The 14,497-nt window shown below is 42.8% G+C and overlaps 1 protein-coding gene across 3 annotated transcripts in view; it reads left to right on the top strand.

Annotated features, from left to right (window-relative positions):
• Positions 1–14,497, top strand: part of ITCH (itchy E3 ubiquitin protein ligase) — a 779,961-nt gene that overhangs the window by 661,781 nt on the left and 103,683 nt on the right. For all 3 annotated transcript variants that reach the window (XM_069243816.1, XM_069243814.1, XM_069243815.1), the window contains one exon: positions 12,729–12,849. In XM_069243816.1, the coding sequence (XP_069099917.1) occupies positions 12,729–12,849 (121 nt within the window). The remainder of the gene's footprint in view (positions 1–12,728; positions 12,850–14,497) is intronic.

Raw genomic sequence — 14,497 nt, 5'->3', positions numbered from 1 at the left:
GTTTTATTCTGAAATGTTGTTCTTCGCACCATCCCATTGTTACTAAAGGTGGTTTCAGCCATTGATATGGTTCTGTCGGTCATTCCGTCATCATTATTCCCTCGACTGCACAGACTGGATGCCAGGTGTGCACTGTCCTACTACACTGAGCCCATTCAACACGAGTGAACAGTCACCTATTTATAGACTTTTCCTAAAGCTAAAAAGAGCAAGTCTTTGTATCAAGATTTGCTGTGACCAAAAACAAAAGGCTTTTATGAGTAAACCAAAGGTATGAGGTATTTTTCTTTTCACAGCCCTTTCATTTGCAGCTCCTTACCTGCGGAACTTTGGCAAGTTCCTTTCTTGTCGTTCCCTATGTAGGCACTAAAAAACACCTATCTTATTTAACTTAGACCCTCACCAAGAGACCCTTCTGGTAGTGTGTACGATGTATCATTAATCACAGATAACCATGGTTGGCCGCTGTTTTGGCAGGTATGGCTGGAATGCTCCCAAGATTACTTAGAAGATGTAAACTATAAGCCACTATTATGCCTGGGATAGCCCAGATGTTGCTCTGGATACCCATGTTATGCCACGGAGGAGCTCCTGTTAATGAGAGCTAACCAAAATGTTTTGAAAGACCGTACTACGGCAAGGATAAGCCGCCTTAAGGTCAGGGCTACCTTGATTTTAATGAAGGTGCCCACAATGTAATTTAGGATAAAATTAGGCCACTGGCACTCCCATGCCTTACCATCCCCCAGCCATGCATGCACTGCTTGCATTGACACTCAGCCAAACACTCATAGTCAGGTGGAGCTGGTGGGGTGGTACCCTGTCTCCAGTGCACAAGCCACTACTGATGGTTGATCTTGGCAGATTGGGGTCCTGAATTTCTTTACAGTGGACCTCCTGAAGTTAATGTCACAGTGGGTGCACATTTTAAAGGAAGTAGAAAGAACTGCCTTCATGTCATCCTATATTTTTAAATGGAAGCGACTCACTATGTGGCGTTCAGAACACAGCCCAGTGAAGTGCCAGGAAGAAATGGCACTATCCTCTCTTGCCTTTAACTGCATTATTGTTTGCAGACTGATTTTGTAAAATTTCACCTGTCGGCTATTACTTCACAAGTGGTCAAGGAATTTCAGAAGGAATTTAAAATGTTTTACCTTATAGAAGGATGCCTGTTTCTCACTGCAAGGTTAATATTTTATTCTCACTAATGGCCCTGGTCTTCGAACTAGTGCACAAAGTCTCCATTACAGCGCGTCATTTATTCACCTAATTTTAGTAACCATTCTGTAACTCGGCAGGGTAAGCAAAATTCAGGCATTGTGCTTCAATAAGCAATCAACTAAGTTTGATAAGTAAAATGCTCTTTCTGATGGATACCTCTTACTGCAGATTCCACACTCTAGCATACTCCCCAGGCGCTACACTGTATCCTGAAACATTTCTTCAGAAGCACTCCTGTGCACCTCCAGGTGGCCACATGCGCCTCTGCCTTGCCTCTGCCTTGCCTCTGAACTGCCTCGAAATGGCAGAGCCAGATATAAGCACAACCCCTCTGCTCTGACATCAATTATTTTCTTCCTGTACCTTCCAACGTGGATCTGAAGCTCCCTTACCAATTGTGACAATTCTCAGACGAACTCTAATTCCAGTGTACTAGGGAATGATGTCCACACCCAAAACTACATGCTGTGAAGGCAGATAGCAAATCTCAGTAATGGACCCACTCAAGGTATGCCTCTGCTTTAGCCATGACTGCACAATAGTGCATTCGAAGGCAATCCAAGACAGGGAGGCAAAACTGTCTGTCAGCAAACACAAGAAGTTGTGACTTTCGTGTAAGTCACGCTTACGCTCCAAGTAGTAGTTGCAAACTCAGTCCCACTGCAAACTCACTCCCACTCCTGAGATATGTCCTGCAAACCATTAACTTCACACTTCTTCAGTGAGTCAAAGTCTAATTCCAGGTGCAAACCTAAAAAACAAAGCAAGACTCAACCGCCATCCCAACAATCTGAACCTAAAAAGGAGGCACAAGGGCAGCATGATGTGAGTCATTCATCCTCGTGGTCTCTGGTCGCAGAGCCAATTCCACAGCTGATCATGGTGCACCATTAGTTCCCCAGGGAAGATGGAGAAGGAGGTGGCAATGCTGCCGTTTTTTTGTGTACTGCCGGCTTCCAAACGACCGAAGGGGGCACCCACTCAGACTCTGGTACAAGCCTCAATTCAGGCTCCAAGACCTGCGCAGGGAACTTACATGTTGACTCTGGTACCGACGCCTTAGGTTCTGTAGGAGAATCAGGTGCTAATTCCAATGATTGACACCCAACCAGCATCCACTTGATCTTAAGCAATGTCACACTACAAGATAAGAAAAGCACAACCATTTGTCATACGTCCTGGATCTGGCCTAGTGCCTCTACCAGAGAAGAAGTGTCAGCAGGGGCTATCTTATCTTTTTGGCTCTTAAGCTGAACTAGAGACAGGGTGGGGATGATGATGATGGAGGGCATGGAGATGGTTTTATTCCCACTCATTATAAAGATAACTTTCACTTGGATTTACAAGAGGCCATTGGGATTGATGCCTCTCTTGAGGCAGAGTTTGACATGCCACTATGTCCACCAATGAAGTGGTGGTCCAGTGGCCAGCTAAGGTCCAAGATTTACAGCTGCATGAGGCGAGACTAAAATGAGCACCCTACAGAAATTTGGCAGCCTGGGCCAGCCACCTCTGAGCCCTTTCCCCCTTTTAACCAGACCCTTACAAGTAACTTGATTGTCACTTGGTCAAAGCCCTGTTCCTGCCAACTGATGAACAGACAGCTGGCCTGGTGTCCTAGACCAGCTTCTGGCAATCCTGCTTTTCTTACTAAATATCATAGTCCAGAGAAGCTTGTGGTTCATACTTCGACCAGTATAGTGAGTCTCAATTTATTCCACACACATCCTCTGGCTAAGGAATCTAAAAAGATTGATATTTTTGGCAAGTCTAGTTTCCTCCACCAGGCTAGAATTGCAGTCGCTTAATACTGTCTGCCAATGGAGTCAATGCATGCATTCCCTGTGGAACATGGCATGCTATATCTTGCTGGCAGTGCCAGAAGACCTTAGGGCCTCCCTGGCTCAGACAATTCATGATGGACAATATACAGCCAAATATGTTAGCAGTTAGCACCAGTGTTGCGCCTCGTCAACACTCATGCATGCCTTCCATAGGATCTCTCATGGGTATGCCTTTTGATAGCTTACTTGCTTGGGTGAAATAGATTCTGCATCGGTGTGCTTTAAGGAAATAGAGCCACAGAGCCTTCTCTGCAGGGCCAGACTGGCCATAGCGGGCATTGGGCGTTTTCCCTGGAGGCCAGAAGGGTCGAGGCTGGTTTTGTAGTTGTGGGGGCTGGTTTTGAGGCTGGTTTTACAGAGGTGCTGCAATATCTGCACCCTGTAAAAAAAAAAAAAAAAAAAAAAGAAGAAAAAAAAGCAGCAGTGAGTCCCCCACCATTCCTCCCCACCGGCCCCAGGGGATGGTCGGACAATATTCCCAGGGCTGCTTTGAGTTCCTAGTCCGGCCCTGCTGCTATGAGTCTGTTGACCCATGCCAAAGCTTGTTTCCACGCCAGTTTAAAAGTTCATTGGGCTGGCATAAAAGAGTAAGACAGTCTCTTCCAACCAAGGATGTCTGTCTGGCAAGCAGGGTGCAAGTCAGCAGGGCATCTGTCCTCCCATTACCCTTCCTGTGCTTCCACAGCCACCATACTTCTTTAGTTTGCCCTTATGGAAATGTGCCTATCCAGTGGGGGTAGTATTTAGCATTTCCTCCATCAATGGGTCCTCCTTATCGGTCAGCATATAGGTCCTCTGCCTCCCCCTCCCATCCCCCTCTCCCCCCCCCCCCCCCCCCCCCCCCAAGCATTCCCCCTACCCCACATCAGAGAGAATGTCAGAAGAACCCATGTCCCTTCTTATGCAGGAAGTAAAGTATTAATTTCCAAGGGTGCTACTGAAAGGGTAACAGACTTGGAAAAAGGAGAATGTTGTTAGTCTTGTTATTTCCTTGTGCTGAAAAACAACAGTGGTACCCGGACTATATTGGTCCTCTAAATGCCTTCCTGTTGAATGGCAAAATTTCAGAAATCCCCAGCTGGCCCTGACTTCTGTCCTTGCATGCCAGTGACTGGATGGTATTAGTGGACAAGCAGTACTCTTATTTCCGTGTATCTGTATTACAGTACCACATACGTTACCGGCAGTTCTAGGTACACCAGGAACATTTTCAGGTTTCAGCCTCAGTCCTTGAACACAGTGAGCCCAGCTCTGAGACTTTCTGGCCTGCATCCTCCTTGTCAGCTACATCAGGTGGTATATGCAGGTTCTGGAATGAAATTTGAAGTTCCATTAGGCCCAGCATCAAGGCTGATCAATGTCATCTGGATTTCAGAAGCGGGTGTTAATGATCTGTAGTGGTGGCTGCTGGAGCGAAATTGTTCTAACGACATCCCACTTCCCCTTCCCCAGCTGGAGCTAATGGTGATGACACATGCGTTCCTGCTGGGCTGGGAAGTTCATCTGAGGAAGGATGTTAGCCTCTTACAGAAGCTCAGCTCCAAATAAATCTGTTTGAGTTTTTTGCCATTCATCTGACTCTGAAGGCATTCCTGCTGTCCATCAACGGGAGGCTGGTGCGGTTTGTCACAGACAAGACCCCTGTCATGTGTTATTGCAAGAAACAGGAAGGAGAAGGGACCTGTGCCAGGAGGATCTGTGGGTCTGGAGTTGGTTTCAGTGCCAGAGCATTTCCCTGATTATAAACCACCTGGCAGGGTCTGCTAGAGTTGAGCTGGCGATGTTTGTCTGGAAGATCACAAGAGGCATAAGGTATCTTTTAATAGTAGAGAGATCTCTGGCTAGATAATTTTTCCACTGTTGAGAATGTGCAGTGTTAAAGGTTTTCCACATTGGAAGACTAATACAATGAATTTCGTCTAGAGTGGAACACTGGACTCCTGTGCGCCTTCCTGCCCCTGCCTTGGCAGCATCTTCTGTTGCACCAATAGTGAAGGATCCTCCATCCAAATGCACAGTCTACACCTACATGCGTGGAGATTGAGTAATGGCAACTGACTGCATTTGACATACCACCTGAGATGATGTATAGGTGCCCTTCCACAAAATCAGTTCATGCCGGGCACTGCCACAAATTTGTGACCTGGTGTTATTTTTCAGCTTTTTTGACTTTTTGTGTTTATAGGACAGTTGTCACCTGATATGATTAATTAAGGATTTGAGACACATGTTTCCTCCCAAGCAGTTTGTGGTGTTGCAGTAGATTCTTGACTTGGTTTTGATGCTTCTCATGTGCTTTCCCTTCGAGATGATGCATAGTTTCTCGCTGCATCTCATGCATTTGAAGGGCTTTCTCATCACAATTACATCAGCTCATCGCATTGGAGAACTCCAAGCACTTTCAGTGCAATGTCCATACACCACCTTTTTTCCAGACAAGATGGTGTTGTGGATGTGGGCAGCGGTCATGCCAAAAGTCATGACTTTGTTTCATATAGGGAAACTGGCCATCCTGCATGCAGTCTTTGCTCCTCCTTACCCCTCGAAAGAGGATAAGCTCTATCAACAACTGTTTTCCAAAATCCTTTCACATCATTGTAAAAAGCTCTTCGTACATAAAATATTAAAAGAGGGTTAAAAGTGTAACCTAACACAATAAAGAGCATTATAAACTGTATTCAGCTTTTTCTCCTTTTCTCATCAGTTCTGTGTAGAAATGTCCACACACAAACGTTACATAACTCATTGGATAGAGGCCTATATTGTTGTTTAACAGGGAGCAGTTTGTGAGCTTATTCAAATATATGGAACCCGCTACTTCATTTTTTATCTGATATTTACAAGGCAGCCTTCTGGTAATAAGTCCATACGTTTGCCAAACATAACAGTTTGAACTCTGAGTAAAGTACAGATTGACCATCCCACGACACATTGATAGCAAAAAAAAATCATTAATACTGTGTATTTTCTCATTCTTTCTCTTCTGTGATAGGCTTCCCTCTTAATGGTTAATACAGCTTTGACATTCTATTTTTGGATTATCAGTGAGACTTCACGATGTAGAAGGAAATGTTAATTCTACTGCTAGTTTGCTAACATGGTAATCCAGTGATTCTTAACTTTTGACTCCTTTGGACCCCCATTGAATCATTGTAAGAAGCCAGAGACCACATTGTAAGCAATTTATACGATTTGAACCTAAAAAAATACACAATTTACAGATACAAGTATACATCAAACAAATACACAAATTATAAAATGGTTTCTCTAATTCACAAGCAAAAAATTAACTTCTGATGAGGTTAGAGCTTTTCAAAATTGTTTTTATTTCTAAAAGATAAAGTGATAGACTCTAGCTTAGTATGTTGAGTTATTTTTTGCTCCTTCTGCATCCTCTTTTTGTCTCCGCATACTAGGGCTTCAGTTCAGTCCACCAGCCATCTCTACTTGCACTGCTCCCCTGAATCAATACAAGAATACCAACTTAACTTTTTAACTACTTTTTCAGATTCCTTTACAATTACATAGCATTTTAAAATTGTAGTTTTGCTTTTTGTGGACATATACATTATTATTATTTAATTTTCTAGACGGTTTCAAACCCTCAGAGTAGGAATCGCAGACCTACCCCTGGATCCAAGGTCCACAGCTTTAGAAATGCATGGTAATCTTAACTGAATTCATGAAGAGCCCACTGTCCTTTACAAGAATACAAGAGAAAGAGTTCCTAGTTTGAAATGTTTAAATTAAGCTGTACACATATATAACATCTCCAGAATTAACTGTCCCAGATTGCTAGGTGAAGTAGCACTGTAAACTAAAGTCCAACTAAACTTTTTGTACTTAGAAAATAGTAAGGATAATGTGCCATTCGTAGCCTATGTCTGAAAAATAATAATAAAATAAAAAATAAACGCATTGTCTCTTTGTGAAAAGGGTTTCAGGTTCCTGTTGGAGTGTAGATATTCAATGTTTATGAATTCACTAGATTCCCATAAAAGACTATTAGGAAAACAATAACATTTCCTTGTACATCATACCATAATGATCCCAGGCCTGACAGACCTTAGAGGGGCTATGAAGGCAGCTAACTTGAACCCAGCACCAGAATGCAGACAAAATACCTTTGTGGTTGCCATGAAAGGTATGGCAGCATACCCATTCTTTGTATGTTGGAGGGGTGATTAAAATCATTTCTAGAAAGGTCCCCAAAATTATCTTAATGAAAGAGTTGGAGTGCTGAAAAAACTCATGAAATGTCTGTTAACTCAAGCCACTCTCCTTGAGATCCTTTGTTAGTCAAGCTGTACTGGCAAGCCTCTAAGGTAGGGAGACTGGTTGTTAGCAAATGTTTAGGTTTGTGTAATAATACAGTGGATGCTGGACAGGAGACATAGATGGCCCTAGTCTCTAGGTGGGTTTGACATTTGTTCCTGGAGCTCTCACTAGGGTGCCTTCCAGTACTGTCTATTACATTTATAAGGCCTCAGTGAAGAGAGAAGCAGATCAGGTTTTGCTGTTTAGATATGCCATGTGCAGGCGACATTAGCTGAATTTCTTCATAGAGCAAGGCTTACAGACTACACTATGTCAATAACAGACTATACAATTCAACATCTTACCTTATAAAGTGCCGGTTTGGAGTTATCCCTTTTAAAACTGAAATTAAATGCAAAGGACTAGGGCCAAGGTACAGCACTCCTTAAGATCTGTTGAAATTAGTCAAATGGGACAAGATATCACATGCCCCCAGCTTCAAGTCCATCAACTCGTCCTCTATCAACTGGGTAATAGCGTGTCTATCAAAAATTATGCTAAACTCTGCCAAAAATGGCTGCCATTTGTAAAGAATTGGATTGTTTGTTGTACTGAGATGGAACCTGATGCTGCGTCTCTTGTTAGATAAGAGCTCAAAAAGGCTATTTAGGTTTGGGCATCCAGGAAAGACAATGGTCTGTAAAGCAAGTGCAAAGGACATGAGTTATGAATTCTGTAAATCTTTTGGCGTCTCCTCCATATGTTTCCGGTGGGGCCAATGGTACAAGGAACAACCCCACAACTAATGTACTCAGAGAGCCCACCGAATTAGAAGTTATACCTGCTGTACGGTTGACAAAAGTTGATGAGGAAGGGGGAGATGTCCCAAATAGGAAAGCTCCAGGAACATTCCATTTGGACTCAACATTAGAAGGCAAAGAAGGGATCCTTTGAAGATCGAAACAGTTTTGTAAAGCTGCATTTTTAGCTCTGGGGGCAGATACGTCTTCTTGAACCTTGTCCAAATCTTTAGAAATGGAGGACCGCAAAGCCAACATTGCTTCCATTCTGCTCAGGCCTAAACGCATCATAGGCCTGTTGTTCTGGCAAGGGACCCTGCTATTTACATGGGAGCAGAATGCCATCACTTTCCACCTTCATTTTGTTGCCGCAGCCACAGCTTAAGTACCATGTGGCAAACTACTTCAAAGTGTGCCAGGGGGCTAGGAAGGGAACAACTGGCATTAGATCCTGCTGAAGACAGGGTTATGGTTAGTGATCTGTCACTTCACCGCAATGGGATTTTCTTGCACTTCCTTTAAAATTGTATAATAATGCTACCTGTTTGTTTGTAATCTCATTGGCCTGCAACAGAGACTAAGCCCTTTACTCTTTCCTGATGTGAGTTGAATGATGAGGAGGGATAACTAAGTACTGTAAGATTACATTCAACTCTGAAGATCTGGGAAATATTATATGCACAGGTTATCTCTTGTAAAGTACACAGCAAGCAAACAGTCTCAAAAAGGCTTCTGTGTTTATCACCAATGAAATTAACACAGTACACTACTTTCACAATACGTACCTGAAAAGCAATTACAGTGGTCATCACAGGAAGTTCTATGTCCAGTTCAGAAAGTTAGCTCGGGAATTTTACAGCGGACATCCCCAGCAATATCTTCTTTTAAATGCAGGAGTCAGAATGTGGCTTTTCTCTTCTTTCAGAAATCTCTCACTTTTAAAGTGCAAACTTGTTCAAGCCTTCGGTAGTGGTTTATTCTCCTTTATGGTCATTGCAAGCTTTACATCTCTAGAGCTTTCTCCCGCTCTCTCTTTCATGCAAAGAATGAAAGTCTAACAACAAATGGCTTTGACCTTCCGCTTGTTGTCGAATTTCCATAATGCAAATTACTGTTGCAAGATTTTCGTAATAGATAATGCTTCCCAAGCTATTTTCACAGAATCTCACAGATCACAGTGTACCACTGGAATTAACAAATGGGTGCTTACCTCCCAGAGTCTCAAGGTAAACTCCTTCCCAACCAGTTCTTACCAATGTTTCCTACTGCGATGCTGCTTCTTCCTAAAAGCTCAACAGCTGGTGTTTAGCACTGGCATTGGTTTCCTTTTATAGGCTCACCCTCCCAACTGAACATGATCCTGCAAGCAGAAACTGGATCCAAGATCGCCCCATAGCCTTGCAGTGCGGTAAAGTTCTTAGAGCCCACAATGTTTGATGCCACACCCCATCACACCTGCAAAACAGTGCCTTAATGGGGAGAAATGTTTGTCCCTTTGAACCATGGCCACACTTGATGGCTACCAGAGTTGGGAGAGAACACCACAGAAAATCTGCACTTTTCAACGTGTCAGGGTCGCAGACCTATATCTCCTGCAGGACTCGTGAAAGCACGGAGGATGATGAAGTCACCAGCCCTCCTGATTGGCAACATCAGTATCACCTCAGAGAAGAATTTTAGTAAGGTGTTGCCATCTTCCAGAGCATCTGAGGAAGGAAGGCAGTAAAACTCTACAGCCCCATGTCTGCTCCTCAGGCCTGATTTTTGGGCGACATTTGAAGTCCTGTACCACTATGTACCGCAAAAGCTACTTTGCTTTTGTCTGCTACTATGGAAATTTTTTGTTTGACCCACTGCTCAATAGTAGTGTACTCAGGTTCCCTTTTTATTGATTGATCTTGGAAATATAGAATCCTTCATGCCACCAAGCTTAGATAATCTGCTATAGTTGCGTTGTTAGGAGTTTGTCTATTTCTAATGTATATTGTTCTTTTTTCTTCTTTGTACAATGCTTTTGAAATTATTCATCATTGTTTTTTTCTCTACCGAAAGGAATTGATTCTGACGGGATATAGTTTGAACAGTCAGGAGCAGATGTTGAGAAGGGAGGTCTTCACTTTACTAATGTTCTAAAGTTGTGGGCGTGAGATTAGGAGCAGAGCAATAGTAAAAAAGGAATTGTTTTTTAGTTTATTTCTATGTATTCCTATAGAGATGTGCCATGCTTTTTTGATTTCCCTTTACTCCCAGCCTACTTCTAAGAGGAGTTAAGTGATGATAGGTTTTTGGATACTTCTATCTGCAGATTCTTCACCTGTAGAACTACCCCAGGTTTCAGGCTGGATCAGGAAACTTCAAAGCTCTCACATTGTCAGTGGGGGTTGATAGGCTTTGGTTGATGATGGAAGTGATGTTGGATGACAACCCCCAAGGCCATATAGCGCCCGCCCAAGCATAAAGGTGTAAGTTCTCTCTTTTTTTTTTCTGTGCCATAGGCAGAGATCCAGAACTTTTCTCTCTGAGGCATTAACTCTATAAAATTCTTTCAAAGCAGTACCATGTGCCCTCTCAGGAAATCCGAGTTGAAACCCTGCAGAGACTGTTGGGAACAAATGTCTATTTGTAGATCCCCATACAGTTTGTCTTTTGTGCCTGGAGTCAGATCGCTTGATAAAAGAAACAAAGAACACTACTCGCAAACAGCATAGCAGCCAGAACTCACCATTGTGGAAGAATTCTCCAACCACATGGGCACCGTAAACTACCCCACCCCCTCCCAAGAACCGCACAATACTCTGGTGGACTTCTCCCATGACAAGATCTCCATCATATATGAAAACTTCGAAACCCACCCCCTGCCTCTGACAGCATCAGCCGGCTTCCACCCGTGAACACAAGACCTGAACACCTGCTTACCCACTGGGACCCTCTTAACACAAGCCACAATTGCAGTCATGTATTCCGTTCACTTAGGAGCACAAACTTACCCCTGCTTACATTGCATCTTTACCTTCAGGAGCAAGACTTTAGACCACGATCTCAAGAAATTCCTGAACACCTCCATCACCTCAGCCTCTTTCCCAGAGGACTGGAAACTTGCTGAAGTGAGGCCCCTCCTGAAGAAACCATCTGCAGACCCCAAGAACTACTGGTCCATATCCCTGCTCCTCTTTAAGGCAAAGGTCTTAGAGAAGGCAATCAACCAGCAACTCGCCAAACACCCAGAAAACAGCAACCTCCTGGACCCCTCTCAATCCAGTTTTGGATCAAACAACAGCACAGAGACAGCCTTGATTACAGCCACTGCTGACATCAGGGCCCCGTTGGACCACAGCAAAACAGCAAATCTCATCCCACTAGACCTATCAGCCACCTTCAACACCGTCTCCCATCACATCTTGATAAACAGACTCCACCACATCGGAATCCAGGGACACACCTTTAAATGGATCACCTCATACCTCACGTTGTCCAGGTCAGTCTGTCCTCTCACCTTGAAGGCTCGGAAAAAAATGGATTGAAACTGATGTAGTTGTGCTAGTGCATGCAGTATATGGCTTCGGAGTCATCATTTGAAGTCGTATACAACATTGAACGAAGCCAGCGCTCCCTACAAGTGACGTGAGAGTTTTGAAATTTCCAGATCCAGTCTGACTCCTGGGGTTGTTTTACAGGTGAGGAATTTCTCATAGGTAGATCGAGTATCCACCAGAAAGATTGTTACATTAGATAAATAACTTTTAGTATATGGTCTGGGATGCATCTGCGGTTGGTTGAGTTCACATGACTTGGGAGGGGACCTGCGTTGTACAGCATACCTTTAAAGTGGAGATATTTGGATGTAAAGTGATGTATGAAGCCCAGGTCCTTATGAAAGTTAAATAGTTACAATATTGGGACTGGGAGTCCATAGGCAAGTGCCTAAACTACTGGTGTGAATGTTTTTTTTTTTTTTTTTCATCCCTTGATGCTAAATTTATAGTGTGTACACAAGTGAATCTGACAGAACCATTTACCGAAGTGTAAATTACTGGTGGCAACAGCACATATGTTTAAGTCCTTTCCTCCACATGATTCAGAATGCAGTCCACTCCTCTCAAGGGCTGTATAACTGGTCTGCTCTCCTTGTTGTAAGCTGTCAGATTTTCAGAATCTACTATGTAGGAGAGGAAGGCTGTGAAATAGAAATTTCATTTAATATGGTTTCCAAATAAGTGTTTCTTTTAGTTAAAGACAGCCATTGACACTGTTCAGTAACTACTCCACTGTGTGAGACTGGGAGCTGAGTGCAGTTCTTTATGTTCCCCATGCCTATGATGTGATGCCAGAACAGGAGCCTCTCCCATTGTTACCTGAGTTCTTGCCACCATTACTAAACTCCACTCACATCACACACATTGTAATGCATAAGAATTGGCAAAGATACATTTGCAACCCCCAAAAGGGTGGAGGATAATTCAGTTAGTAGGTGTGTGGCCCTTCAGGCCAGTGCATACTGTACAAGATGAATCTATTATTCCTTACATGTAGTTCTCTGATACTTAGTGCTCAAAAGCTTCACTGTTTTGAGTGTAACTGTATTCATTTCATTTCTCTCTTACAGATTGGTGGCAGAATGGAGACTCTCAAGAGGGGTGGAAGATCAGACTCAGGCTTTTTTTGAGGGATTCAATGAAATTCTTCCACAGCAATACTTACAGTACTTCGATGCCAAAGAACTAGAAGTATGAACCATGCTAAGCATATCTCTAGTAGCAGGGGTATATGATTGTATAAAAATGTCTACTTATACAAGGAAGAGATGCTTCAGAAATCTACCTGTCGTGTTTAAAAAAAAAAAAAAAAAATCACCTATCCAATTTAGTGTCAGGTAGCAATCGTGGCAATGTTTTTTCATTATAGCAGAGCTTTGATAAAAGCTTCTTTAAATATAATCCAGTTTTTATATTAGGTCAATGTCCGAATTCTAGCAAGGCTCCCATTATGCAACCTCCCTGATTATAGTGGGAATCTTTTCTATATATTTTCATAGGATCTGCCTTTGCAAAGGCTCGATTTATGAATGTTACGGGTTTCAGGCCAGGTTTCTGATCATTGTAGGGCTCTGAATATTCCAGTACTTTCATAAAGCTGTGGATGAGTGAAACCACTCACAGACTTACCTGCACCACCCTTGCATAGATCTTGAACAAATCACTTCATTTCACCATGCTTTAGTTCCTTTATTTTCAACACCCTTTATTAATCACTGGTCATTAAATTCAAATGTTAGGGTGAAAAGGTTTTGTACCCAATTCTTAAAGCTATTTATGTTTGTAAGTTTAGCTTACAGGAGCTACAGTTGATTTGCCCCCCCACAAAATTTGCTCACAATGATTTTGTTTGTCAGAGAAAATGTACTTGTGGACTGAAAGCAGACTGGAAATCGAAGTTTCAAACGTTGAATACCCACCCTGTCATTTTGTGCATACCCACACACTTACTTGTTTGATGGTATCCACAAACTCCTCCCTAAACCCTTCCTACTCTAGAAAAGATTGGAAATGTACTCCTGACATAGGCAGCAGCAAGCCCTTTGTAGGGAAATGGGTTTCTCCATGGCAAAAATATTTTCTTCTGGAGATTTTTTTTAATAAGTGAATTTTCACTTGATAAGCAGATTAGGTGAATTGTTGAAAGGACAAAATCTTCATAGCTTTGTGACTTAATTTAATAATGGAACCCTAATTATTTTGTTCATGTTCCCTATAATAGCTTTACTCTACTTTTCTGTTTTTTATTTATTTTTTTAAGCTACTGCCATGTCAGGCACATTATAATAAATGGTGCTTTCTGATGAAAACGTATAACTGCAGATTTCTTCCCTTGTGAATTTTCCTTAGGCATTACACTGGATCTGGAAACTCCTAAAGCAGTATTCCTGCACGCAGTAGGTGGCTCCATTCCAGCATCATTCTGCCCTGGAAATGGCAAACAAAACTTCATCTATGCTCAGCCAATATGCACTGACATCAGGTTCTTTCTTTCGGTGCCTTCAGTTATGGTTGCAGAGGTTCTCCAGTATTTGGACTGTCGCAGACAGATGTCTATGACGGTGCTTCACAAAGTGTCTAGGGTCGGAGCTGAAATCCAGGGCCTGCGTCAAACTCTAGATAAACCCCAAGACCATACGCGACCACAAGGCTAAACTTTGTTGCCAAGCTCAAGGACACACTGTGACGTACCCAGTCAAAGTTGAAAAGAAATCCCATTCCCATAGGAGATTATTGTTACAGTAGTAGTCTTCACATAAATCTGTGAAAAAGCATAGGAAGTTAAAGCAAGAATCAGCCCTCTCCAGTCACTCCGACTCCAAAGAGGGCACCACTGGGC

The sequence above is a fragment of the Pleurodeles waltl genome, chromosome 7 (genome assembly GCF_031143425.1).
Source record: "Pleurodeles waltl isolate 20211129_DDA chromosome 7, aPleWal1.hap1.20221129, whole genome shotgun sequence".
In the NCBI taxonomy this organism is placed as follows: Eukaryota; Metazoa; Chordata; class Amphibia; order Caudata; family Salamandridae; genus Pleurodeles; species Pleurodeles waltl.
The sequence above is the reverse complement of the archived record's forward strand: the minus strand, read 5'-3'. Positions and strand labels throughout refer to the sequence as shown.